The 26,422-nt window shown below is 27.8% G+C and overlaps 2 protein-coding genes across 11 annotated transcripts in view; one reads left to right on the forward strand and one right to left on the reverse strand.

The window, feature by feature from the left end:
- Positions 1 to 26,422, forward strand: part of LOC122511006 (carnitine O-palmitoyltransferase 1, liver isoform) — a 67,415-nt gene that overhangs the window by 23,246 nt on the left and 17,747 nt on the right. For 4 of the 10 annotated variants that reach the window (XM_043625995.1, XM_043625988.1, XM_043625992.1 and 1 more), the window contains exons 2-3: positions 23,618 to 23,778; positions 25,479 to 25,615. In XM_043625995.1, the coding sequence (XP_043481930.1) occupies positions 23,638 to 23,778; positions 25,479 to 25,615 (278 nt within the window). In that variant the 5' untranslated portion in view covers positions 23,618 to 23,637. Of the gene's footprint in view, positions 1 to 13,659; positions 14,111 to 14,151; positions 14,344 to 15,502; positions 15,648 to 23,617; positions 23,779 to 25,478; positions 25,616 to 26,422 lie in introns of those variants that run through there. The other 6 variants (XR_006302482.1, XM_043625996.1, XM_043625997.1 and 3 more) reach the window with 4 other exon arrangements.
- On the reverse strand, positions 10,425 to 12,961 carry LOC122511024. Its single transcript, XM_043626020.1, has 2 exons — positions 11,890 to 12,961; positions 10,425 to 11,807 (listed from the first exon to the last, which is right to left on the reverse strand). Exons 1-2 carry the CDS (start codon positions 12,680 to 12,682, stop codon positions 11,332 to 11,334), a joined length of 1,269 nt encoding a protein of 422 aa, XP_043481955.1. The 5' UTR covers positions 12,683 to 12,961; the 3' UTR covers positions 10,425 to 11,331.

The following is a 26,422-nucleotide window of genomic DNA, read 5'->3' on the forward strand; positions in this document are numbered from 1 at the left end:
GCCCCAATTCTGGCAATTATATTTTGCCATCAAAGATACAAAATTTTTGCCATTAAAGTGCCATTAATGTGCCTTTAATGGGCCAATCTTCGTCACATCATTGGCAATTGAATTTAAAAAAATTTTAATATCAAAATTCATGCTATGTTTTTAATATTTAATTATTATCTAAAAATTTGACTAGAATCCATTTTGAAATCAATTTTTACTAGAAAATTCTACGAGAATTTAATTATTTGAATGCAAAAATAAATAATTTATTGAATAAATTGAAAATTTCTTAATTTTTAGATAATAAAGGAAAAATTTTACTCAAAAAAAGGTTTCTGCTACATTTATTTACGAATTTCTTTAATTGTAAAATTATTTGAAAACATTAATAACTTCTTTTTTAAATTAATACTTAATTAAACTTTTTCAAAAAAATTAATTCTTTAAAATTGACAGTTAAAAATATAGAAAATTCAAAGTTTTGAATATTTTAATTTGAATCCTTTTCAAGCTTATTCAATTATTTAAATACAAAATAAATAAATTATTGAATAACTGAATGTTTCTTAAAATTAAATTCTTATAAAAAATTTTACCAAATTAAAATGCCATTAATGTACCTTTAATGGGCCGATCTTCGTGACATCACTGGCAATTGTTTTTTGCCATTAAAGATTGATCAACTTTGCCATGAATGTGCCATTATTGGGCCGAGAACTGGCCCAGTCTTAAAAAATTTGAAATTCTGACCATCAGCGCCATCATTGGCCCAGTAATGGGACGTTTTGAACACCAATAATGGCCCAGTAACTACTGCCAATTCTCTGCAGACATTACTGCACCAATGATGGGCCGTTTTTGCAGTCTTGGCATTTCGCACTTGAGGAGGTACGTTCCAATATTGGCAATTGTATTTTGCCATCATAGCAGATACAAAATTTTTGCTATTAATGTGCCATTACTGAGCCGAGCAATGTCCCAATATTCTGAAACTGAAATTACCAACGTTTATTCGACAAAAATTTTTACTTTAGCTAATTGCTTATTTTAATATTAGCAATCCTTTAAAAAAATTACGAAAAGATCACGGATTTCCCGAAATTCCTGGAAATTCAACTAAATTATTGTTTCCTCGCCTCGCAAGCATTTTTTTTCTCTTAATAATCAGAAGCCATTTAAAAAAATTGCAAAAGGATTCAAGGCGAGGAAAGTAGTGATTTTTATTTTTTTGTCATGGATTTTCCAAAAATCCCGGAATTCAGTTTTATCCAATACTTTCAATTACAACTTGCCATCATAGATAGATAAGTTTAGCCTAATAATCTGATAATAATGTGCCACTATTGGTCCTTGCTAAGCCCCGTTACCAGCAATGAGACGTTTTGAATGCTTGTATATATTGGCCCAGTAATTTTTGCCAGTTTTCTGCAGACATTGACGGGCCCGTTTTGGAGTTAGAACAAAGTTTTGCATATAGACAGACAGAAGGACAGAAATTTTTTTTTTACATTTTTCGAATTCTAATGTCTCAAAACGAAAAAATATATAAAAATTTTCAAGCTTGGAGCAATGTATACAGACAGAAGTCTGATTTTATTAATATAGATTGTTTACATTTCTATGGAAGATTATTTATGCAAAAAATCAATTGAATAAAATATTAAATAACATTTAAATTCAATATTGAAATTCGTTGTCGAAAAATTGTTACAGTGAATTAATTTTTTTTTCACTTTCTTTAATTTTTAATCACAAGAGCTTATCGCAAAGAAATAGAAGTATTAAAAATTTTATATATTTCTCTTCTTGTCGCGACGTGTTTGAGATAGTTTTCTGTTTTTTTTTTCTTTTTGAATTTTTTTTTTGCAAAATCACTTTCGATAAAATTATCAATTATGTGTAATGTGTGTATATAAATATATAGTGCGAAAGATTGAACGCTTCTAATGCCTGTGGAGAAGAGACATTTGACAGTTACAAACGTTTACTAAAATTATTTTCTAAAAGAATATTCATGTCTATGCGATCTCAGTTCGAAGTCCAAGGTTATACACGATTGCGATATGTACGTCATCGAATAAACTCTATATATATGTATATATAAACTTATAATAGTTGAAAACTGACATTTGATTATAACTGGTTTGTTACGACTGACAAAATCATTACCAGCATCATCATTGCAATCATAATTCTGATGGATTATTTTGATTACTTTAATAATATTACAAGTAGAAAATTGTATCAGAGTTTAGTTTTTGAATTTTTGACAATTAGTTTCTTTACAATTGTTGCTGAATTGTAAAAAGTGTAAATTGTGTCTATGAAAAAGAAACTTTGTTTAAATTAACAAAATAATAATTATTATTATTATTTTTATAATAATTATGCCAATAATTATAATTATTTATAATTATTATTTTTAATATTTATTATTTTAATAAATTTAATAATAATTATTTTTTGTTATTGTGACTGTTATGTTATGTTAATTATTAAATTAATTATTAAACAAATTATTAGTTGTTAATTATTTAAAATATTATAAAATTTTTAATTATTTTTTTTTATCTTTTTTAATGCTATTTTTTATTACCTTTACTTGGCTTCTGTTTTTACATACTTATTCATATTAGTTTTCTCGTGTTTTATTCATTTTTCAGTCTAGAGTATTTATATTTATCTACACGGAGAAAAATGGAAAAATGATTTATGCAGTCAGTGTAGTACTCCTTTATAGAATAATATGTGACAGGTACACACTATAGTATTAGAAGTTTCATAGCTGAACAGTTTGGGACTCAACACAAGTTATCCCATTCATCAGCTTAAACAAGACTGTTTATATAGTCTAAGAGGGAATGAGAGTATAAAAAATTGGAATGAGAAATTTCTTTCTCATGTAATTGTTAAATGAACGCGGCAGTGTACAAAACACAAGTCAATAATAGAAGCGAATATTGAACAAATAGTACTCAGTCCAGTTCTTTCGAAAAATGAACGCCGTGCACATTAAGTAGATACCTACTCGAAAACCACAAGTTATTCTCTCTCTCTCACACTAATGGTCGTTCACTTATCTTACCGTTTCACTTACTCTTACTACTCTCAACTATTATGCAGTGCAGTTAAGTTAATTAAATTATTAAATATTGCTGTGAGAATAATTAATTATACATTTCATTCAAGGTCAATTCACTATTTTGTACACGAAAAAAAAAAGAATAATCAAATTTACCATGAGGACTGTCAAACTTAAAAAAGGTTTCAAGGTTATTAAAAAAAAATTAATGTTTTTTATTTATTTATTATTAAATTCTAATAACCGTATCAATTTTAAACTAGTTGACAATATTATTTATTCAATATTATGAATATTGTTGACATCCATACTTACATTAATTACAAAGTAAAATCGACGCATATTCTAATTTATTTCATTGCAGGGTGTCTACAACTAATCTGAAAAAAATTTCCCTGACATTTCCAGGTTTTCCAGGCCTTCTAAAATTTTTTTCCAGGTTTTAAGAATCGACATAATAAAAAATACATTCCTTAAATTTTATTTGATAACACTTATAAATGACGTGGGAGAAGTATTCACAACGTTTATCATCAACGATTTGAAGAAAAAAAAAACTGTTTTTCACTCAGAAAAGAATATTTACGTTTACCAAATTATCCTTTTTTAACTTTTTGTTCAAGAAACATTGTAAAAGTTTTATTAAGACAAAAGTTTGAATAGAAAATTATTTTTTCTTCTAATTTATTGTAAATGTCACCAACGTTATAAATTATGAATATAAAATGAACATTTTTAAAAAAATTATCAGGACTCGAACCAGTGACACAGTATTTAAAAATATGTACTTCACGGGCCAAAAATGAAAAATTACGAAAAAAAAATATATCAGCAGTCCGAGTCAAATAAGAGAACATTTTACTTAAAATTATAAATTAAATTTTTCACAACTATAAATTATTATTTTCAACAATTTTTAACTAAAATTCATCTTTAAATCACTTTTACGAAATCTCAATTATTAGTAAATTCTTCAATTAAATATATATTCGAAAATAAAAACTTCAATTAAAAAAATTCAATTAATTATAAAAATACATGCTATACGGCTTTTAATATTTAATTATTATCTAAAATTTTAACTGAAATTAATTTTTATTAGAATTCAATTATTTGAAAACAAAAATAAATAATTTATTGAATTATTGAATGTTTCTTAAAATTTAATTCTCATAAAGAATTTTACCAACAAATTTTTTAATTGATGACGAATTTTAATAAAATTTTAAAGAATAATTACATTTTCCGAAGAATTCGATTAAAATTGTATTAAAAATAATTGAAATTCTTTGATGATTTTTATTATTTATGAAAATAATTGAATAGTTGTTAACAATTTTACAAAAAAATTTCAAAAATAATTGAATTCCTGAGAAATTTTTATTATTCTCAAAAAAATGGAACTCTTACGAAGATTTGTACATAAAATTTTTAAATAATTGAATTTTGTTTGGAAATTTTATAAAAATAGTAGATATTGAAAGTCATTGAATTGTGAAAAGTTTTTAAAAATAATTGAATTCCTGTAATGAATATTGTTATTTACGAAAATAATTTAATTCTTCCAAAGAATTTAAAAAAACATTTTTTTAAGTAATTGATTTTCTCGAGGAATTGAAATTAAATTTTTTTAAACAATAATTACATTTTTTTAGCAATTTCTATAAAATTTTATTAAAAATAATTGAAATCCGGTAATGGATTTTGTTATTTATGTAAATAATTGAATAGTTGCAAAGAATTTTAATAAAATTTTCAAAAATATTTGAATTCCTGAAAAATTTATATTATTTATTTATAATAATTGAATTATTGCAAAAAATTTTATTAAAATGTTTAAAAAGAATTAAATTTTTGTGAAAAATTTTATTATTTTTGAAAATAATGGAATTCTTCATAAGAATTTTATAAAAATTGCTTTAAATAATAAATTTTTTCGAAATATATAAGAAATATTATGAAAATTTTATTTTAAATAATTGGATTCTTCTGGAAAACTTTATTTTTGAAAATAATTGAATTTTTCGATTAATTGATTTAAAATAGTATTGAATTTGTAAATAAATATAATTGAATTCCTGTTAAATGTTTATTATTTTATAAAAATAATAAAAAATTTTTTAAATAATTAAATTGTTTTGGAAAAATTTTATTAAAATAGTAGATATTGAAAAACGTTGAAATGAGGAACATTTTTAAAAATAATTGAAATTTTGACAAGAATTTTATTAAAATTTTTTAAAATAATAGAACTTTGGAGAAGAATTTTATTATTTATAAAGATAATAGAAATTTTTACAAGAATTTAAAAAAAAATTTAAATATAATTGAATTTCTGCAATCATTTGTAATTTCTCTAAAATTCCCCAAATTATATTGTACAATTTACAAACTTTTCGTCCTTTTTCAATCAAATTACGGACTTTACGGACCTTTTATCAAAAACACTGACTTTTACGAACTTTACGGAATTTACGGATTTAGTTCGAGCCTTGAATTATGTATTTTAAAAATAAATTGACTTATTTTACAAAACAAAATATGCCAATGCCATCATTTCTGCTTTTCTTTTGATCTTTCAGAATTTTAAGTGGTTAATCTTTTTCTATTTGATTATATGTATGTCTGTAGTTCATATTATTTTTCAAAAATCAAAATAGAATAGAATTGCAAATTAGAAAGGCAATATTAATTATTATTATTAATTTTTTACTAAAAATTTGTAAAACTAATTGTGGGCTTTAAAAATATTGTTCAAGAGTATTTCAAGTCTTAATGAAAAAAATTCCCTGACTTTCGAAAAAATTCCCTGACATTTCCAGGTTTTCCAGGACATTTTTAATTTCCCTGACATTTCCCGGTTTTCCAGGTTTTCCAGGTGTTGTAGACACCCTGCATTGGTAAGGGATGTTTCTTAAATAGGAAATTTCCCCCATCGATTGCGTAGCCGAGAGGCTTAATGTAAAAGCGTGCGATTTATAATTATGCGTATATTTAGTTGTATGGTTAGGTAGGTGTTCAATCCCGTATGATTGTAAGATTTTCCGATGCATTTAGTTGTTAATTGTAAGTATGAAGATGTGGGAAGAATAAAACTTGTGAATTAATGAATATGAATATATAAAGAGTGCATTTAACATATTTTTCTTTTTTTTAATGATTGGTTACTGTTTTTTTTATATAAAATTGACGAAGTGAATACAAGGAAACACTCGTTTCGCGTCACGCCGGCCATTTATTTTGACAGGTTCCGCGCCTGCGTTCATTTATTGTGAAAATTTCGAAGTAGGGGACTGAGTCCAGTTTCTCTACTGTGGGTGCTCCTTTAGGTCACCCCTCTCTCTTCCCTAACCTAACCTGCGGCTACCGCGGAAAGCGTGACCGCGATATAGTTAGAGAAGCAATACTGCTGTTGGCTAGGCAGGCTGTGGTAAAGTGTAGTGTGAGAGAACATGGCGGTGTCTTCATCACAACCTAAGTGTATTTTATGTCTGAATAAATAACTACAGTGGAATTATATGTCTATATTGATTGTCTTGGTCGACGCACTTCTGGAGGAGTTAAATGGAGAATAATTTATCCTGAATACTAACTACAAACTCCATACTACTATGCACACTGCAGCGCGCCTTATAATCTTCGCCTGTGTTTCAATGCTCTTTACAGTGACATTTGGAACTAAGGCCCTCTAATACACTATACGCATCACCCTAAGATGCTTGATGGAATTGAATTAATGTACTTTTACTGGACTGAGTCCAGTTTTTTCAATATTGACTCCCAGTTTTTCAAACTCTATTTGTCTCAGTGTAGAGAATTCAAAAGAATATACTTCAGAAGTCATCGTCTCTTTGAGAAATGAGAATGCAATAATTATGTCTATATAGATGCATTTTATGTATTTAGGGAAAACAAATTTTTTTCCCCTTTCAGTACAAGAATAACAAACTTTTTTTTATTATTTTTTGCAATTTATGACGATTCAGCGCTTTAAAATGTTAACTGCTGATTTTCCTTTTAAATAAGGTCAATTAAGTACATCTGCGTTCCCAGCAAAATTATTACTGCATATTGCATATGCGACTCAATTATATTCTAAATTTTTGTTGTATAATATAATAATAACAATACTACTAATAATATAATAAAAATAAAAGAATAAAAATTTATTTTTATAATTTTTATTTACAAATAAAAATTAAAAGAAAGGACAGAATATTATTAGTTTTTAATAATGTTAATAATAAAAAAATATAAAATACCTATATAATAAGAATGTAACGAAATAAAATAATGAAATTAATAATTTATTGTTATTATTAGTATTATTGTGAATATATTTTTTTAATATTGAGAATGTGATGTAAAAGTGGTAAAAAGAAGAATATATATATATATATATATATCAGGTATGTCGAAAAGTAATGAAAGTATTATATATAGAGCAGCAGGGAAGTACCCAGTGAGAAATTGCCAATAGACTTTAATCGGTCCAATATTGGTTGCCGTGCTGGGCGCCAATTGACTCCCAATATTGGACCAATATGGGCTGATGCTTGGGATGTAACGGGTTCGCCAAGCATCGGTAGTTAATATTGGTCCAATATTGGCCGAATATTGGCAACCAAGAGAAAAAATTTTTTTAAATAAATTTTTTTAATTAAATAATAATAATAAAAAATTAATGTTTATAATTTTTGTTTAATATATTTATTTGTTTAATTATTTATTTTTAATAATTCATGTAAATAATAAATAATTTATTATTTATAAATTATAATTATTTAAAAATGCAGCAGCTATTAGGAAATAGCATTCTGCAAAAAAATTCTATCATTGAAAAATCAGTGATAGGCGAGAGATATCTGCGTCATTAAATAGATTCGCAGATGATAGGCAAGAGATATCCGTGTCATTAAACAGATTCGCAGATATACTCTGGTCTCGCGACGAATCTCTCGATACTTATATACACTGGAGTCGCCGTGTCAGTTGCGAGAACGGTTACAGCGTCCCTCTTGCGGCAGAGATAAGAATTGTCACGTAAACTGCTAAATCGCTTTACCGACGGCCTTATTATACCCGCAGTTTACGTGACAATTCTTATCTCTGCCGCAAGAGGGACGCTGTAACCGTTCTCGCAACTGACACGGCGACTCCAGTGTATATAAGTATCGAGAGATTCGTCGCGAGACCAGAGTATATCTGCGAATCTGTTTAATGACGCGGATATCTCTCGCCTATCATTGATTTTTCAATGATAGAATTTTTTTGCAGAATGCTATTTCCTAATAGTTGCTGCATTTTTAAATAATTATAATTTATAAATAATAAATTATTTATTATTTACATGAATTATTAAAAATAAATAATTAAACAAATAAATATATTAAACAAAAATTATAAACATTAATTTATTATTATTATTATTTAATTAAAAAAATTTATTTAAAAACATTTTTTTCTCTTGGTTGCCAATATTGGACCAATATTAACAACCGATGCTTGGCGAACCCGTTAGATCCCAAGCATCAGCCCATATTGGTCCAATATTGGGAGCCTTTATTGGACCGATGATTGGTCTCTTGGCTCCCAATATTGGACCGATATTGGGCCGGTAAGAAATTTCTCACTGGGTAATTTAAAAAGAATCGACATATAACAGTACCTAATTGAATAATAGTATTGCGTAAGATGCACCCAATTTAAATTTTATAATACTTTTATTCGATTTGGCAATTGTGTTTTTATCATAATGGGACAACGTCTAAGGTAATGAATAATGTAATCAAAGGGTGTATGTATATCAACTTAGCGGGACAACTTGAAAATTTTAAAGTCGCATATAGTGCATAATTTGTAAATAATTATATTATACTTGTATACTTGAAGTTAGTGACCGTTTATTAATTATGTATTTTGAGTAAATGGCTTATCGGTCTTGTTTTTTTTTAAAAAGTAAAAATTCACTTTTTTAAAAAATTTTATTAACAAAAGTGTCGACGTTTCGGGTCGATACCGACCCATCTTCAGGACTAAAAAACACACGGAAAAAAAGTACGTGAATCCTTCCTTGAAAGTGCTTGACTTTTGGATAGGACACAAAATACAAGGCTGTATCATATACTTTTTATTAGAAAATATAGAAAAGTCCTAGAGTTATTCTAGTACTAGTATGGGCAACAGTGTTTTTTAAATTTTAACGAAAAGTCATTTGTTCAGTTTTATAAAGTACGTGAAAGATTAGTTGACTGCGCTTGAAAATTCTGTAGAGCATGCGCAGTGTGCGTTGCGCGTTTCTACCCAAGGTAAATGCCAGCTGATCGTCTGTTTCCATTTGTGTTAATTTCAGATGTGAATATACTATTATTTTATGAAAAACAAATAGTGTTAATATATATTTGTCTTCAAGAATTGACTTTCAAAAAAATATTTTTTATTTTGTGTTTCTCACAAAACAGAATGTTATGTAAGTCTCAGTTTTCAGTGAAATAGCATATCTCAGAAGTCGTGAAAAATGTCACCATGTGGTATATAAGAACAATTCGATACGTACTTTTAAGTGTTAAGTGTGTGTTTATATTTAAGTTATACGCGAATATATGTGTGTGTTATAGGTTAGTTCATAAGTGTTGACGAACGTCGAAAAGTGATACAATAATTGTTCTTTGTTTGTGTGATTAATTATCCAAATATGTGAATGAATGAGTGAATTTCAGAAAAACTGTGTGAACAAGTGGAAATTATTTTTTTTATTTTACAATTTTTTTGAAAGTCAATGAAATTCTCAAGCAAGGTACTAGAAATTTTCATTGACTCCTTTTGAAACTCTTATGCAAAAGTACTAGACTGTTTTTAGTATTTTGTGTCGTATCCAAAAGTCAAGTACCGAGTCAATGAAAATTTCACGTACTTTTTTTTCCGTGCAGAAAAGAATTTCTTAGAAAAGTTTTTTATAAAATTAATATAATAAAGTTAAGAAGATTAATAACACTGTGCAACAGTGAAAAATTACTTTGTATCGGACCTAATACAACTTGTTCGTCTTGAAAAACTGAAGAAAATGGTATATAATAAATTGCTGAAACACCCCCAAAATTTCATTTTAGAGCAAAAAAACCAATTTTTTGCAGTTCAAGTATAAAATATCTTATAACTTTGTAATTTTTGGTCCGATTTCAACGATTTGTATATCATTTTAAAGCAGAATAACAGGGCTTTCCAATCATTATCGGTATTTTTTGTTATAGTTAAAAATGAATTCAAAAAATTAAGAAAAAGATCGAAAATAGTAATTTTTTAAATAATTTTTCAACTTTAGTACTAATTTTTTGCCTCAAATTTTATTTGAAGTAGTTTTTTTCAATCACATGTTTAAAGAGTATTTAATCCTGCGTCGAATGCAATATTGTATAAAAGAATTCGTTAAAAATTGACTGAGTTATTCCATTTTTTAGTTTTGCAGTCATATTATTGAATTTATGCTTAAGAGAGTATTTTCTTTTTTTCTTACCTATATTTGTTGCTTATTCTTTGTTATTGATTTCTGACAACATTTTTTCAAATTTTACAATGTAGTAAATTATGTTCTTAACATAAATATTAAGTATCTTGAAATCGTTTGTAAATTTTAACAATTTCATTAATTGTGAACTGAATATTTTAATCATAAGAAACAAAGTACAATCTGAATTAAAAATGCTTATTTTTTGTACTTCTTTTGAACAAAGAATCATCAGTGTCTCGTTTCAGAGACCAACAATATTCTGAAATCATGTTTACAGAACTTTTCCCTTGAAAGCGTTTTTCAATATGCTGAATTTCCTGATGGAATCTCTCCCCTTGTTCATCACTGAACTGACCAAGGTTGTCAGGAAAAAAATCCAAATGGGAGTGTAAATAATGGACCTTAATTGACATATTGCATCCCATTTCAGCATATGCTGTCAAAAATTCTTGGACAACATCAACATAGTTGTCACTCCTATGGTTTCCAAGAAAATTAATGCACAATGAAATAAAACTATCCCAGGCTCTTCTTTCTACATCATTTAATTTATCAGCAAACTCTTTGTCTCGCATAATCTTTCTTATTTGAGGTCCAACAAATACACCTACAAAGTATGAGAAAATTAGTTTTAAATATTAATATGTATGCTTACTTAGTATTAAGTCAACGAAGACCACGAATTCAGTTAATATCGTGATTAATGTAATTTATTTCAGCAAAATTGAGGCCTAAAAAAATATTTTACAACCTAATCTGCCGTACCTGCTTTAATTTTAGCGTCACTTAATTTAGGAAACACTTTCTGAAGATGTAGAAATGCTTCGCTATTCGAATTTAAAGCTTTAACAAATTGCTTCATGTAGCCAAGTTTCAAATGTAAGGGTGGTAATATAATATTTTCTGGTTGCACTAGAGGAATGTTTAAAACATTTTTCTTTCCAAGCTGAAACATTTTACGTGCTGGCCATTCTTTTCGATCATACTTGTTTGGTGCGCGACTATCCCATTCACAGAAATAACAAGGATATTTCGTATAACCACCTTGCATCCCTAACAAAATTGTTAAAACCTTTAAATCACTGACAATTTTCCATTCATGGGCAGCATAATTGATGGATTCAAGAATTTTTGCCAATGTCCCATATGTTTCCTTCAAATCAGTTGCATACGCTAAAGGAACTGATGGGAGTTTATTCTCATTATGCAACAATACAGCCTTCAAACCTAAAGAAAAAGAAGTATGTACATTCTAGCTAAATTATAAAAACAATTTATTTTCACCTTATTTTGTTGAAAAAATTCTTACTTTTGCATGATCCATCAATAAATAGTCGCCAGTCCTCTGGTATGTAATCGTGATTTAAAATTGAAAATAACTCTGGAATGTTCGAACAATACACGAGATTGCTACAGTCATTGGCAGTTTTAAAAATTTCTTTAAACAAATTTTTATCATTATTTCTGCAGGAAGTTACTTTAAAATCTCTTTCGACCAAATTCCACTGTTTTAATCTAGAACCAAGGACTTCAGACTGTCTTCCAGATAATTTTAGATCGCGTAAAAGATCGATAAAATCCAGATTTGAAACAAAATGTGGTTCCTTTGAACACGATGAGGGTGGAACATAATCTGTATCTTCAGAAATCTTTAGATCATTCATCTTTTGATCAAAATAATCAGGCAATTCCTCTTTTTCCGCTTTTTCAGTCTTAGAAGACTCAAGAAGTACTGGTTTTGTGATAGTCAAAACATCGGCATATTTTATTAACTTACGCGTTTTATATTGATGACCTACAATATTTGTTTGACAAAAGTAACAATCATCCGATTTATGATAAACTTGATAATGCCATGTCATTGGAACCGAGAAGGGCAAGGAAGTGTGCTTTTCGTTATTTTTGGATTTTCCTATTTTAAGTATTGTTAAACAAAGTAAACATATGTACTCCGGCTCATACCAAGAACTACCGTCATAAGAAGTATTAAATAATTTATTATATTCTTCAATGGCAACTTTGTTGCTTTCAAATTTGTACCGATGGCGATTGTCCACAAAATAGCCACATATATAACAAAAACTATTACGTTTATCGCACATTTTATCTTCTGCACATCAACAAGGAATACCAAATTTTATGAACGAACTATACGTACAATAAAACAATTTAAATGAAATCGAATAAATTCAAACTCTAACTCGATACGTACACAAAATAACCAGTAACCAAGGAAAGAACAATCTGTCATAAATGTCGTTTGCATTTGTTTCAATATTACATATCTAATAGACAACTTGTGGAAATCGTTAATAAAACAATAAATTGTTTTAAAAGAAACTATGTGTAATATAATTTTAGGAAAAAAGTTGTTTCAACAAAACTGAAAAAAAATTAATCGTTAATGAGTATATTTGAATTTTAAAATTTATCTTTTTGTGTTCTATCATTAATACTTAATATTTATATTAAGAACATAATTTACTGCATTGTTAAATTTAAGAAAATGTTGTACGAAATCAATAACAAAGAAAAAGCAACAAATATAGGTAAGAAAAAAAGAAAATACTCTCTTAAGCATAAATTCAATAATATGACTGCAAAACTAAAAAATGGAATAACTCAGTCAATTTTTAACGAATTCTCTTAAAAAATATTGCATTCGACGCAGGATTAAATACTCTTTAAACGTGTAATTGAAAGAAACTACTTCAAATAAAATTTGGGGCAGAAAATTAGTACTAAAGTTGAAAAATTATTTAAAAAAGTACTATTTTCGATCTTTTTCTTAATTTTCTAAATTCATATTTAACTATAACAAAAAATACCGATAATGATTGGAAAGCCCTGTTATTCAGCTTTAAAATCATATAAAAATCGTTGAAATCGGACCAAAAATTACAAAGTTATAAGATATTTTATACTTGAACTACAAAAAATTGGTTTTTTTGCTCTAAAATGAAATTTTGGGGGTGTTTCAGCAATTTATTATATACCATTTTCTTCAGTTTTTCAAGACGAACAAGTTGTATTAGGTCCGATTCAAAGTAATTTTATTTTTTCATTTTTTGTAACACAGTGTAATTTATATGAAAAGAACATACCGCCAGTATGGGGGTAAACTTTATTATACATATTAATTTTATAAAAAAAATTTCTAATAAATTCTTTTCTGATTTTTAGTCCAAAAGATGGGTCGGTACCGACCCAAAACGTCGAAACTTTTGTTAATAAAATTTTTTAAAAAAGTGAATTTTTACTTTTTTTAAAAAAACACGACCGATACTTGGTAAAATTTATTTTCGACTCTTTTTTCACAGCCACGCAACTGACTCAACGGCGAATTAGAGAAAACGATGGTAGAAAATTTTGCTTCGCACGGTCCAACTCTTTTTGTAATATCTCGGGAACCCGTTAATATTTTTTGCTGTTCTTGGTCTCTATTTAAAGCTTAGATTACAAGGAACCGTCAATGAAAGTAACAATTTTTTCATCAACTTTTCTAAATTTTGCCGAGAGTCAAAGTCAGGGTAAGAAATTGCGAAAAAAATAGAATTATTCTTTTGTGTTTATAAGATGATATCTCGCTTCCTATTTATGCAATACAAATGAAAATAGTGGCATTTTATTGGAAATTTAATAAGCTTTTCAATGCAATTTAAGAAAAGCATCTAGCTTCATTTTTGACGGAGTTATCACTCTTTCTGTGCGCGTGTGTTTTTTAATAGCTCGAAGTGTTATAGCGGTCGCACAATTTCCGCCGGTAGTGTAGTTACAATAATAATTAAATTTTAATAACTAATATTAATAATATTTAATTTTTATTTTCTCATTTTACATGCAACCACAATCTTTTTTTACAGCCACGTTCTGTAATAAATACACGGAGAAAAAGGAATAGTTGACACATCCAGATACATGGATATCACACACGGAAAAAAATTTCTTATAGAAAACACAAACTTTTTCGTAAAATATACAAATAGGTTTAGTTGTGCTTTATGCAGGCGAGTTTTGTGTTTCCAACAAGCTGGTTTGTGTGTACACGGAAAAAAAAAGTACGTGAAATTTTCATTGACTCGGTACTTGACTTTTGGATACGACACAAAATACTAAAAACAGTCTAGTACTTTTGCATGAGAGTTTCAAAAGCAGTCAATGAAAATTTCTAGTACCTTGCTTGAGAATTTCATTGACTTTCAAAAAAACTGTAAAATAAAAAAAATAATTTCCACTTGTTCACACCGTTTTTCTGAAATTCACTCATTCATTCACATATTTGGATAATTAATCACACAAACAAAGAACAATTATTGTATCACTTTTCGACGTTCGTCAACACTTATGAACTAACCTATAACACACACATATATTCGCGTATAACTTAAATATAAACACACACTTAACACTTAAAAGTACGTATCGAATTGTTCTTATATACCACATGGTGACATTTTTCACGACTTCTGAGACATGCTATTTCACTGAAAACTGAGACTTACATAACATTCTGTTTTGTGAGAAACACAAAACAAAAAATATTTTTTTGAAAGTCAATTCTTGAAGACAAATATATATTAACACTATTTGTTTTTCATAAAATAATAGTATATTCACATCTGAAATTAACACAAATGGAAACAGACGATCAGCTGGCATTTACCTTGGGTAGAAACGCGCAACGCACACTGCGCATGCTCTACAGAATTTTCAAGCGCAGTCAACTAATCTTTCACGTACTTTATAAAACTGAACAAATGACTTTTCGTTAAAATTTAAAAAACACTGTTGCCCATACTAGTACTAGAATAACTCTTGGACTTTTCTATATTTTCTAATAAAAAGTATATGATACAGCCTTGTACTTTGTGTTCTATCCAAAAGTCAAGCACTTTCAAGGAAGGATTCACGTACTTTTTTTTTCCGTGTACCACAAACCAATCTGTTATAACACCAAGAAATCCACGCATGCGCAAGAAAATTCAAGTGAACGTCTGCTTGTCGTCTGCTGCGTGACTGTTTAAGCTGTTGAATCATAAACTGAAGTTTGTGACAAGACTCATTCTGGTTTGTGTATTTCCCAAACTCGGCCGTTTGTAGATAAGGTAGTTCAAGTTGGGTGGTGGAAATCCAATATGGCTGCCATCAGCTGATTCCCAGTAAGAAACGAAAAATTGAAAAGTATTAAAAAGATTCTATTCTTTTGAATGCCATTTCTGTCCAATACTTTTCTATCCAGTGAGAGCAATATGAAAAGTAACGATATCAATCCTCTTGAATACCCAGTAAGAAAGCAAAGATTAAGAAGCATTAAAAAAATTCTATCCTTTTAAATACCATTTCTGCCCTATGCTTCTGAATTCCGCGACAGTAGTATAATAATATAATACTAATATTATTGACATATAGAATGTTCAATTACTTTCAAATAACTGCACTCAAGAATTTATTTGCTATTTTAAAAAGGAATAATTATTAAATTATCAGTTAAGAGGGTTAAAAGTGTTTAAAGGTCTCTGAAATTTTTAGGTTATGATTTATTGTCTAACAGAATAACGGCCCTGACTCGTTTAAATGACGTTAAATTGGTAAACAATCAATTTTTCAGCAAGTTTTTCTTTGAACACAAACACTTCTTACAAAATCTGCCACTGTATGTATCTTATAGATTACAAAAATCCAGAAGATTGCTTGAATGCATGCAGAAACGCGGTTCCAATGAAAAATTGAAAAGTGATATAATGACAGGCTGTAATAATTTCGGATGGGATTGGAAAGCATTCAGAAAAAAATTTTGTCTTTGTTAAAAATTACAAAAAGAATTGAATAGCATTCATTTTTAGACGAAACGTGGTCCTATCATGGTATAGAAAAGTATTGGACAGAAATGGCATTCAAAAGTATTGGATAATTTCTACTACACCATACAGAGTTTGAATTATTTCAATCCTTTTCAATTTTTCGTTTCTTACTGGGTTTACCGGAGGACAAACAATGCATTGAATTCAATGGGACAAATCAGTTTTTTAACCATAACTTTTTAAATATTCATTTTTGAACCATAGTGTAATGGAAAATTATTCTTTATTTATCTAAATCTATTTTTTAAAACAATAAAATTTAATTTTTTGGTTTTATTGTTTTAAAAAATAGATTTCGATAAATAAAGAATAATTTTCCATTACACTATGGTTCAAAAATGAATATTTAAAAAGTTATGGTTAAAAAACTGATTTGTCCCATTGAATTCAATGCATTGTTTGTCCTCCGGTAAATCAGCTGATGTCAGCCATATTGGATTTCCCCCACCCAACTTGAACTACCTTATACTACAACCGCCGTTCATAGATGGCACAGGAAATCTTGTAATTTTCACAGGAAATTTTTTTCCGTGCAGCCATATTATATTGAAAAATACGGGATATCCATAGTTAAGGTTGCTGCATCCATATTCTATGGCTGGCTGTATATTGTTGGAGCAGCAAAAGATCTATGGTTGGGTGATCCATAGTAATGGAAATGGGAAACAAAAAAATTTGAATCACTCAATTAATTAAATTTTATGCAGGCTTCGAAGTGACACTTTTCCACTTTTTTGACACTTTTTTTGGTCAAGCCTACTTTTTGCTACTTATTTTGTCAAAAAGCTACTAAATGCTACTTTTTTCCAAAAAATGTAAAAAAAATTTACAAAATTCAAGAATTTTAGTTTCTTTTTTGGTGAATTTCGTAGATTTCAAAAAACCCGCCAAGTGAATTAAATTTATTATTATAACATGTATTTATAACATATATATATATTATATTTATGTTATATATTATAATATGTGATTATAATATATTATAATAATTACTAATAGTGGATGTTTATTAAATTACAACTTTTTAACGTTTCGAATTTTTCGTATCTAATTTTATTATTCTTTAAGCTTCTTAAAAAAATTAAAAACTAAATTTTTTATTTTTTACTATATAATTCAATAGTAATACCTTTTTTGACTTTATAAAAGTTTCATTAAGTATAGAAAAAATCAATTAAGAATGAAAACTTAATTCTTTTGGTTATATAAATTGTTTGATTAAGAATCCAAAATAATATTTATTTAACGTGATTATTTATTATATTATGTTTACAAACTTTATGTCAAATTTAAAAATATTAATTGTATTTTCAATAATACAGTGTTTTAAGTCGGTTGTTCAATAGTAAAAAAATCATTTATAAAGATTTAAGATCTATCTAGAAAAAAAATTATAATTTTTTTTATTGGAATTAAATTGCTCATAATTTATTATTGTACAAAATTATGGCTATGTGGATTCTAAAATTTAAAAAATTTATATGACTAAAAACAATCCATTTTTTCATTTTGATAGTTGTTATTAGTAAATTACTAAAAAATGTTTACGTTTCATTTTTAAAAATTAGATGGCTGATAAAAAGTTATTGATAGTTTTTTAAAAAATAATAAGGAGAAAGAAGGTGTCAATTTAACTTCTCAAAATTATGAGCCTGTTATTAAAAAACAAATTCTTATGAAAGATCTCATTTAAGTATTATTAACAATTACATTTCATTATGTAAATAAAACTTTCTAATGTAAAATATCGACAAAAAAGCTATTATATTTTCATGTTTTATGTTTATAAATCAAAATTTAAAAAAAATTTTGTGAATTCCTATTTTTAGTATTTTTTTCTTTCAATTTTTTGGACAACAACATATATTCACTTAATTTTCTTACTTAAAAAACTAATTTTACTTCATTTTTAATATGCTACTTTTTGCTACTTTTTTTCAATTTAGAGGACACTTTTTTCTTCCAAAATGCTACTTTTTCACACTTTTTTTTACCTGCTACTAGACTTCGAAGCCTGTCTATGTCACTTGAGATATTTTATACACATTTTTGTTAATTAATACACACCACTTATTGAATAACCGCTCTCTAAATCTGAATATGTGAAAATTCACATATTTGTACGTTATAAGTCGTCTTCTCGATCAATAAGTGCATATGCACTTATAATAAGTGAAATTTCACTCAGAATAAGTGAAAAATTCACTTATTTATAAGTGTATATGCACTTATTGATCGAGAGGACGACTTATAACGTACAATAAGTGAAATTTCACATATTCAGATTTAGAGAGCGCATATTAACGAAATAAATTATTAATCGATGGGGGGAGACACGAACCCTAGACCTAACGCATACTAAACACTAACGCTATCCACTACACTACCCAGTAATAAAGGGTGAATTAAAGTGGATTGGTACTTTTATGCTCTTAAATTCCAAACCAATTCCGTTTTTGTCCGCAATCTTAATGAATTCCTTTTCTATTGTTAAATTGATTATTTCTATCCAATTCAATTCTCTGTAACCACGTGACCAGAATTTGAAACCCCTTCAATGCCCTTTAAAGAATTCAATGTTAATTAAAAGGCACTAACTCCACTACAAATGATTCCCTTAAACGGCATTAAAGTGAATTCAGACTCTGGTCACGTGGTTACAGAGAATTGAATTGGATAGAAATTATCAACTTAACAATAGAAAAGCAATTCATTAAGATTGCGGACAAAAACGGAATTGGTTTGGAATTTAAGGGCATAAAAGTACCAATCCACTTAAATTCACCCCTTATTACTGGGTATACACACAACTACAATATTTGAGCATATAATATTCCTTATATACTCTACACATATTTCATGAAAATGAATTTACATAAAAACTAATAGACAATAACGATAATAAATAATAAACAATTATAACACTATTTATACACAATAAACTCACAACGCGATTATATAGACGTGACAGGAAACCGACGCGACGGACAAATTGAGACGACCATTTTTAAATGGATGCCATGATAATGAATTGCGCGCAACATGTATCGAAATTTTGAACTAACTATGGATCTCCCAACCAAAGTTTATATGGATGAGGCAGCCATATGTGAAAATCCATAGCATGAATTGTAAGCCCAACCATGCCTATTGATGTCACATCCATATTTGATTCAACAATATAATATGGCTCCCTCATCCATTGAATATGGAATGTGCTTCCATTCTAAAAGTTGTCTCTTCCATTGAATTGGATAACACAACAATATTCTGCTCAACAATATTTTTATGGACATCTCTCCCAGACCTTTTCTTTCCGTGTATCTATTTACATGTATTTAAATGTTTTTAATAAAAAAACATAATAAATTGTATAGATAACTAAAGTCGGGGACAAAAGAAAGCGACTCTGGCTTTTTTTGTTTATATCTCATTGAAAAAAAATCTCTCAACATTCTGGTAAAAAAATTTATGAAAGCTTAAAGTCTTGAGAATGAAAAAAAGTATATTTCGAGATCACAAAAAATTTTTTGCAGTAGCTTTGACACAAATTGTGCCAAAAAACACAGTTTTCAGCCCTTTTTTACAAGTCTATACTTTCACCTATTCCCCAAGCGAAACTGCTAGTAGGAAAAATTTGAAAAAATTTACAGATATTCTTTAAGGTGTGTACAATTAATTTTTGTTTTTGAAATTAAAAAATAATAATTAATTTATTGTTTACACAGCTTTATTCAGCTTAATGCTATCTTTTAAAAAAATAGAGATAAAATGACGTTTTTAGCTTAAAATGTGCAATTTTATAGTAGGATAAAATTACATAAATTAAAAACTAAATAAATTGAATATTCTTCTCAAAAAATGAATATACATATTTTGGGCTTTAATGAGAATCGACGTGTGGCTGCCATAAAGCAAAAAGTTGTAGAAAAAAAGAGTTTCGAGTGTACAATAGAAAACCCAGAAGAAAATCGCTATATGTGGGATTGCACTCAGGGCTGTCTCTACGCTTAACAGATAAAATCCTTGAGTGGCTCCCAATAAATGAGACAAAATTTTATCAAATAATATTTTTATCCAGAACAATTTTTTAAACAAAACGAAACTTTATACATTGTTTATGCAAAATTAATTTTGCATACTAGATTTTTAATAAGTTGCATACTACATTTTTATAGTATTATGCAAATTTGATGTAAAAAATTTTATTTTGCAAAACCAGTTTTGTAAAAAAAAATTTTTAAATCCAATTTGCAGTTTTTTTTTTGCAATATCCCAAGTAGAACGTAATATTACTGTAGTATAACATGTAATATTAGTAATATTGCAATGTATTAGTAATATTATTAATAGCATTACAGTAATATACATGGTAATATTACTTTAACATAACAGGTAATGTTACAGTAATTAATTATTTTATACTTAATGTGTTTTATGTAGTCAAATTTTCGTTAGAAAAAAGATTAAATAATAAATGTATAAAATTTCGCTTGGGAATGTAGCATAATTTATTATAAATTAATAAGTAGATCATATTATAAATTACAAATATTAAAAATTAATAAGTAGTAGTTTAAAAAATTGTTCTGGATAAAAATATTATTTCATAAAATTTTGTCTCATTTATTGGGAGCCACTCAAGGATTTTATCTGTTAAGCGTAGAGACATCCCTGAGTGCAATCCCACATCTGGCGATTTTCTTCTGGGTTTTCTATTGTACACTCGAAACTCTTTTTTTTCTACAACTTTTTGCTTTATGGCAGCCACACGTCGATTCTCATTAAAGCCCAAAATATGTATATTCATTTTTTGAAAAGAATATTCAATTTATTTAGTTTTTAATTTATGTAATTTTATCCTACTATAAAATTGAGCGGCCGAATCGTAGAAGGGCACGTAAATTTTTCTCGAGCGAAATCTAAGTCCCCTGAACACTCAAAATTCAACTTCTGAATTTAAATATTTTAAATACACATCCTTATAAAAAATTTCATTCTGCATCTTTTTTTCTTATGAAATTTTTTTCTATCTATTACCGTTTTCGAAATATTTTGGAAAAACTGTTTTTTTGAAAACTGTAAATTTAATGACATTTTTCACTTCAACTCGCGATATTTCAGACAATTTTAAAAATTTTTCAATGAAACAAAAATGAAAATACGTCTTAAGGTATTCTACGAATGATGAAAAAAGAAAAAAGTGGTTTTCTTTATAAACAAAATTGTTATTAATTTTTTTCTTTATTAATGTAAAAATCACGAACTACAATCTTCACGGCTCTCGTTTAACGGGCGAATTTTGAGTAACAGAGAACTTTCAGTGAGAAAGTTGTTCATTATGATCCAAAAAAGTTTTCTGGAAAATAATAAGGTTAATAATTAATTAGTGTCGAAATGGTAAATGTTTAAAGTTGCTAGCGACCAAACGCATAGCACGCGTCACTCGCCATAGTTGCTTGGGAGTGTTGTTTCATAGGTTATGGCCAGTGGCGCGTGCTATGCGTTTGGTCGCTAGCAACTTTAAACATTTACCATTTCGACACTAATTAATTATTAACCTTATTATTTTCCAGAAAACTTTTTTGGATCATAATGAACAACTTTCTCACTGAAAGTTCTCTGTTACTCAAAATTCGCCCGTTAAACGAGAGCCGTGAAGATTGTAGTTCGTGATTTTTACATTAATAAAGAAAAAAATTAATAACAATTTTGTTTATAAAGAAAACCACTTTTTTCTTTTTTCATCATTCGTAGAATACCTTAAGACGTATTTTCATTTTTGTTTCATTGAAAAATTTTTAAAATTGTCTGAAATATCGCGAGTTGAAGTAAACAATAAATTAATTATTATTTTTTAATTTCAAAAACAAAAATTAATTGTGCACACCTTAAAGAATATCTGTGAATTTTTTCAAATTTTTCCTACTAGCAGTTTCGCTTGGGGAACAGGTGAAAGTATAGACTTGTAAAAAGGGCTGAAAAACTGTGTTTTTTGGCACAATTTGTGTCAAAGCTACTGCAAAAAATTTTTTGTGATCTCGAAATATACTTTTTTTCATTCTCAAGACTTTAAGCTTTCATAAATTTTTTTACCAGAATGTTGAGAGATTTTTTTTCAATGAGATATAAACAAAAAAAGCCAGAGTCGCTTTCTTTTGTCCCCGACTTAATTACATTCTCTTTGTACTATACACATACAGAGTGATAAAAAATTTCCCAAAAACTAAAAAATTTTTTCTTTGCAAATTCTATATACCTTTTTTTTGTAGTTGCTTGCTTCGTCTATTTACAAAAATATTTTGGTAATAAATTAATATATGAGGAGTTGTTTCCCAACTTCTAAAACAAATTAAACATCCCAGTAAAAAAAAACTAATTCAAATGAATTGAAACGAATTAACATTTTTGGTAGGCTCCAATTCGTATTTGTCACAAAGCGGGATTCACTCAAGCTCTTTGTATATTCAATTGAATTTAATTCAATATGTACCAATTTGTCCAAACGAATTCGCATTCGAAAGAAATGGCCAAGGAATGCATTGAATTCGTGCTAACGAATTGAAAAAAATTAAAGGCTCAAAACTTGTCCAGTGAATTGGTACGGATAGAAGGTTCGGAAGTTCAATACAGTTTCACGAATTCAGGAAAATTGCATCATGGCTCCAATTCGTATTTGTCACAAAGCGGGATTCACGAAAGCTCTTTGTGAATTCTTTTTAATTCATTTCAATTAGTTTTCGTTTACTGGGATGCTTTACCACGTATGTACTATGTATTCTCACGTTTCTGTTACAGAAAGAAATTTTTTTCAATTTTTGTAATTAATAATAACTTATAATTTTTATAATTAAATGTTATTTTTCATAATGTTTTCTCTTGAAATGGATGGTGGCTACTATCGAAACGTCGAGACAATTTTATTAATAATAAATATTTTGACAAACTTAAAAATTGTCTTCAAAATTTTTTAATGAAAAATTTGAATTCTTTGGCCTAAACTTGAAAACAAGAATTATATAAATTAATATAAATATCAAAATATGAATATTTGAATAGACAAGGCAATTTAATAATTAAATGAATAAATAAAAAAAGTAGTTTAAAAAAAAGGTTTTTAGAAAATTGCAAAATTTGCAATCAACTTTTCATAATGAGAGAATTTTTGTGTTTTAGAATTTTATTAATAACCAATTATGGCGGAAGCCCATTCAGCTGTCGCATTTAGTTTTGCAATTACTCATGAGGGATGGGACGTAAACTTTGATAGAGAAGTTCTCCATCTTGTCTGGCAATCTGGTATTCGTTCTTGGAAAAAGAGATTTTTCCGATTCCAGGTAAAAAATGTTAAAATACAAAATATTAATTATTAATATTGTTATGACTAATTTATAACTAATTACTAATAAATTAATTAGTAGCAATAGGTAATTAATTTAATAACTAATCACTAGTTTTCAAAATTTTTTTCATTTTGGTGGGTATCTTTTTGTACTTGTGCTTTCTAGGCTAATTTAGGGGTCACTGAAAACGAAAATGACCATAAAAAATTTTTTCAAAGAAGCATTTTTGAGATATTGGCAAAAAACACGTTTTCCGGTTTATTTCTCATTTTTTATAATAAATATTGAAAATAAGAACGAAAAACGTAGAACGAATATATGAATTAGATAGAATTTGTAAGGAACGCTATTTTTTTCATGATGATGTATTACTTATATGAATATTTTTAAAATTTTGTTGTTTATCATAGCTGAAAGTCGAAAAAAATGATTTTTTTACTGTTTTTTGAAATTTACACCCATTTATTACTTCTAATAAGTTATATAAAAAAATTTTTTCCACATAATTTTTTATTTTAAACTAAACTTCCCAGTAATAAGGGGTGAATTAAAGTGGATTGGAATTTTTATGCTCTTAAATTCCAAACCAATTCCGTTTTTTTCCGCAATCTTAATGAATTCCTTTTCTATTGTTAAATTGATAATTTCTATCCAATTCAATTCTCTATAACCACGTGACCAGATTTTGAAACCCCTTATTAATGCCCTTTAAAGAATTCAATGTTAATTAAAAGGCATTAACTCCACAACAAAAGATTCCCTTAAACGGCATTAAAGTGAATTCAGACTTTGGTCACGTGGTTACAGAGAATTGAATTGGATAGAAATTATCAATTTAACAATAGAAAAGGAATTCATTAAGATTGCGGACAAAAACGGAATTGGTTTGAAATTTAAGGGCATAAAAGTACCAATCCTCTTTAATTCACCCCTTATTACTGGGTTCGTAAAAGTGAAAAATATATGCTGTGATTTAAAACTTTTTACTATATTTTCTGATGTTTAATGGTTCCAATGGTTAGTAAAAGTATTTAAATGATACTCGTGGACGGTAGTGTACATCATCATGAGAAAAAATAACTTTCCTTACAAATTCTATCGATTTCATATTCGTTATACTCATCATTTTAAATATTTCTTGAAAAAAATGAGAAACACTGCAAAAAATGGCGTCTAAAAGTAAGACGTTAGACGTTTATAAACGTCTTATGTAAATAAGGGTCTTATTTGAGCGTCTTAAATGAAAAACATAACCTCCAAATACATGCATTTTAGAAGGCAAATAAGACGCTTATAAACGTCTTCAATGTGACCACGTAAACGTCTTAAACCAAGACGCTCTTTTTTTACAGTGAATAAACCGGAAAACGTGTTTTTTGCCAGTATCTCAAAAATGCTTATCTTTGAAAAAATTTTTTGTGGTCATATTCGTTTTTAGCGACCCCAAATTAGCCAAAGAAGCACATGTACAGAATAAGGTACCCAAAATGAAAAAAAATTTTGTAAACTAGATAATTAGTAAATAATTTAATTAGTAATAGTAATTCGTACTAGTACTAATTAGTAAGTATTAATATTGATTAGTACTAATTTTATTACTAATTAATACCAATTATTAATATTTAATTAGTGTTAATTCAGCTAATTATTTCAGGTTAATTAATTTATTAAGTTAAAAAGATTATAATTTTTAGAATAATTTAAAAAGTGGCGTTTACCCAGCCTCATTGGGAAGCTTGTGGCTCACAATAACTTTAGTGACAGCAGTTCATTTTGCAGGATATAAAGTTCCTTATGATTTAGTAGGAAAAGTATCTCCATACCTATCAGGGTAAGATTTATTGTAAATTTAAAATTAGAAGATCGAAAAGATTTTTTTCTTTAATTTCATTCGAATCCCGTGTGGAAAAAGCCACGTTCGAGCCCCACAGCTCCGAGGCCCCCGTTGGGGGCCCTCGTGGAAGATCCATGAGGATAAATCCACGAGGGCACCAGCAGGGGCCCCGTTCTTTGCCCTAACGGTTGCCCTGCTCAAAAATTTATCTAAGTTTCAAAAAAAAAATTTTTTTTATTGAAAAACTTTAGTTCAGAATGCATTAAATTACGTTTCAAAGCACCTGAAATAAACATTAAGTGACATTTTTCCAGAAATCCTATCACAAAGTTATGGAAATTTACGAGGGCACCAGCAGGGCCCCTGCTCTTAGCCATTGTGAATGCCCTGCTCAACATTTTTTCTAAGTCCAAACAAAAAATTTTTTTTTACAACAAAAAATTATTGTTTACAATCATTTTAAACAATGAAAAACACGTTTTTAACAAATATTTAATGTTACTTTTTAAAAAATATAAAACTTACATGAGGGCAAATCCTTGAGGGCCCACGCGAGGGGCCCTCATGGATTGCCCACATCATTAACTAGAAAAAATTTCTAAGTCCAAAAAAAAAAAATTTTTTTTACATCAACAAATTAATGTTTATAATGATTTTAAACTATGAAAAACGCGTTTTTAACACAAATGTTTTGAGATTTTTTTTTTTTTGAAATTATAAAAATATTAATTTACGAATATTTATGGTCTATTATTATATTATTAATATTGTTATTATTATTATTATTAAACTATTTAATTATTT

Source organism: Leptopilina heterotoma, unplaced genomic scaffold (genome assembly GCF_015476425.1).
Source record: "Leptopilina heterotoma isolate Lh14 unplaced genomic scaffold, ASM1547642v1 Lhet_8, whole genome shotgun sequence".
In the NCBI taxonomy this organism is placed as follows: Eukaryota; Metazoa; Arthropoda; class Insecta; order Hymenoptera; family Figitidae; genus Leptopilina; species Leptopilina heterotoma.

Coding starts and splice junctions, on each gene's coding strand:
- LOC122511024 (XM_043626020.1), bottom strand. CDS start 12,682: ATGTGCGATAAACGTAATAGTTTTTGTTATATATGTGGCTATTTTGTG. Junction 11,808..11,889: donor TATTGATGGATCATGCAAAA/GTAAGAATTTTT, acceptor CTTTTTCTTTAG/GTTTGAAGGCTGTATTGTTG.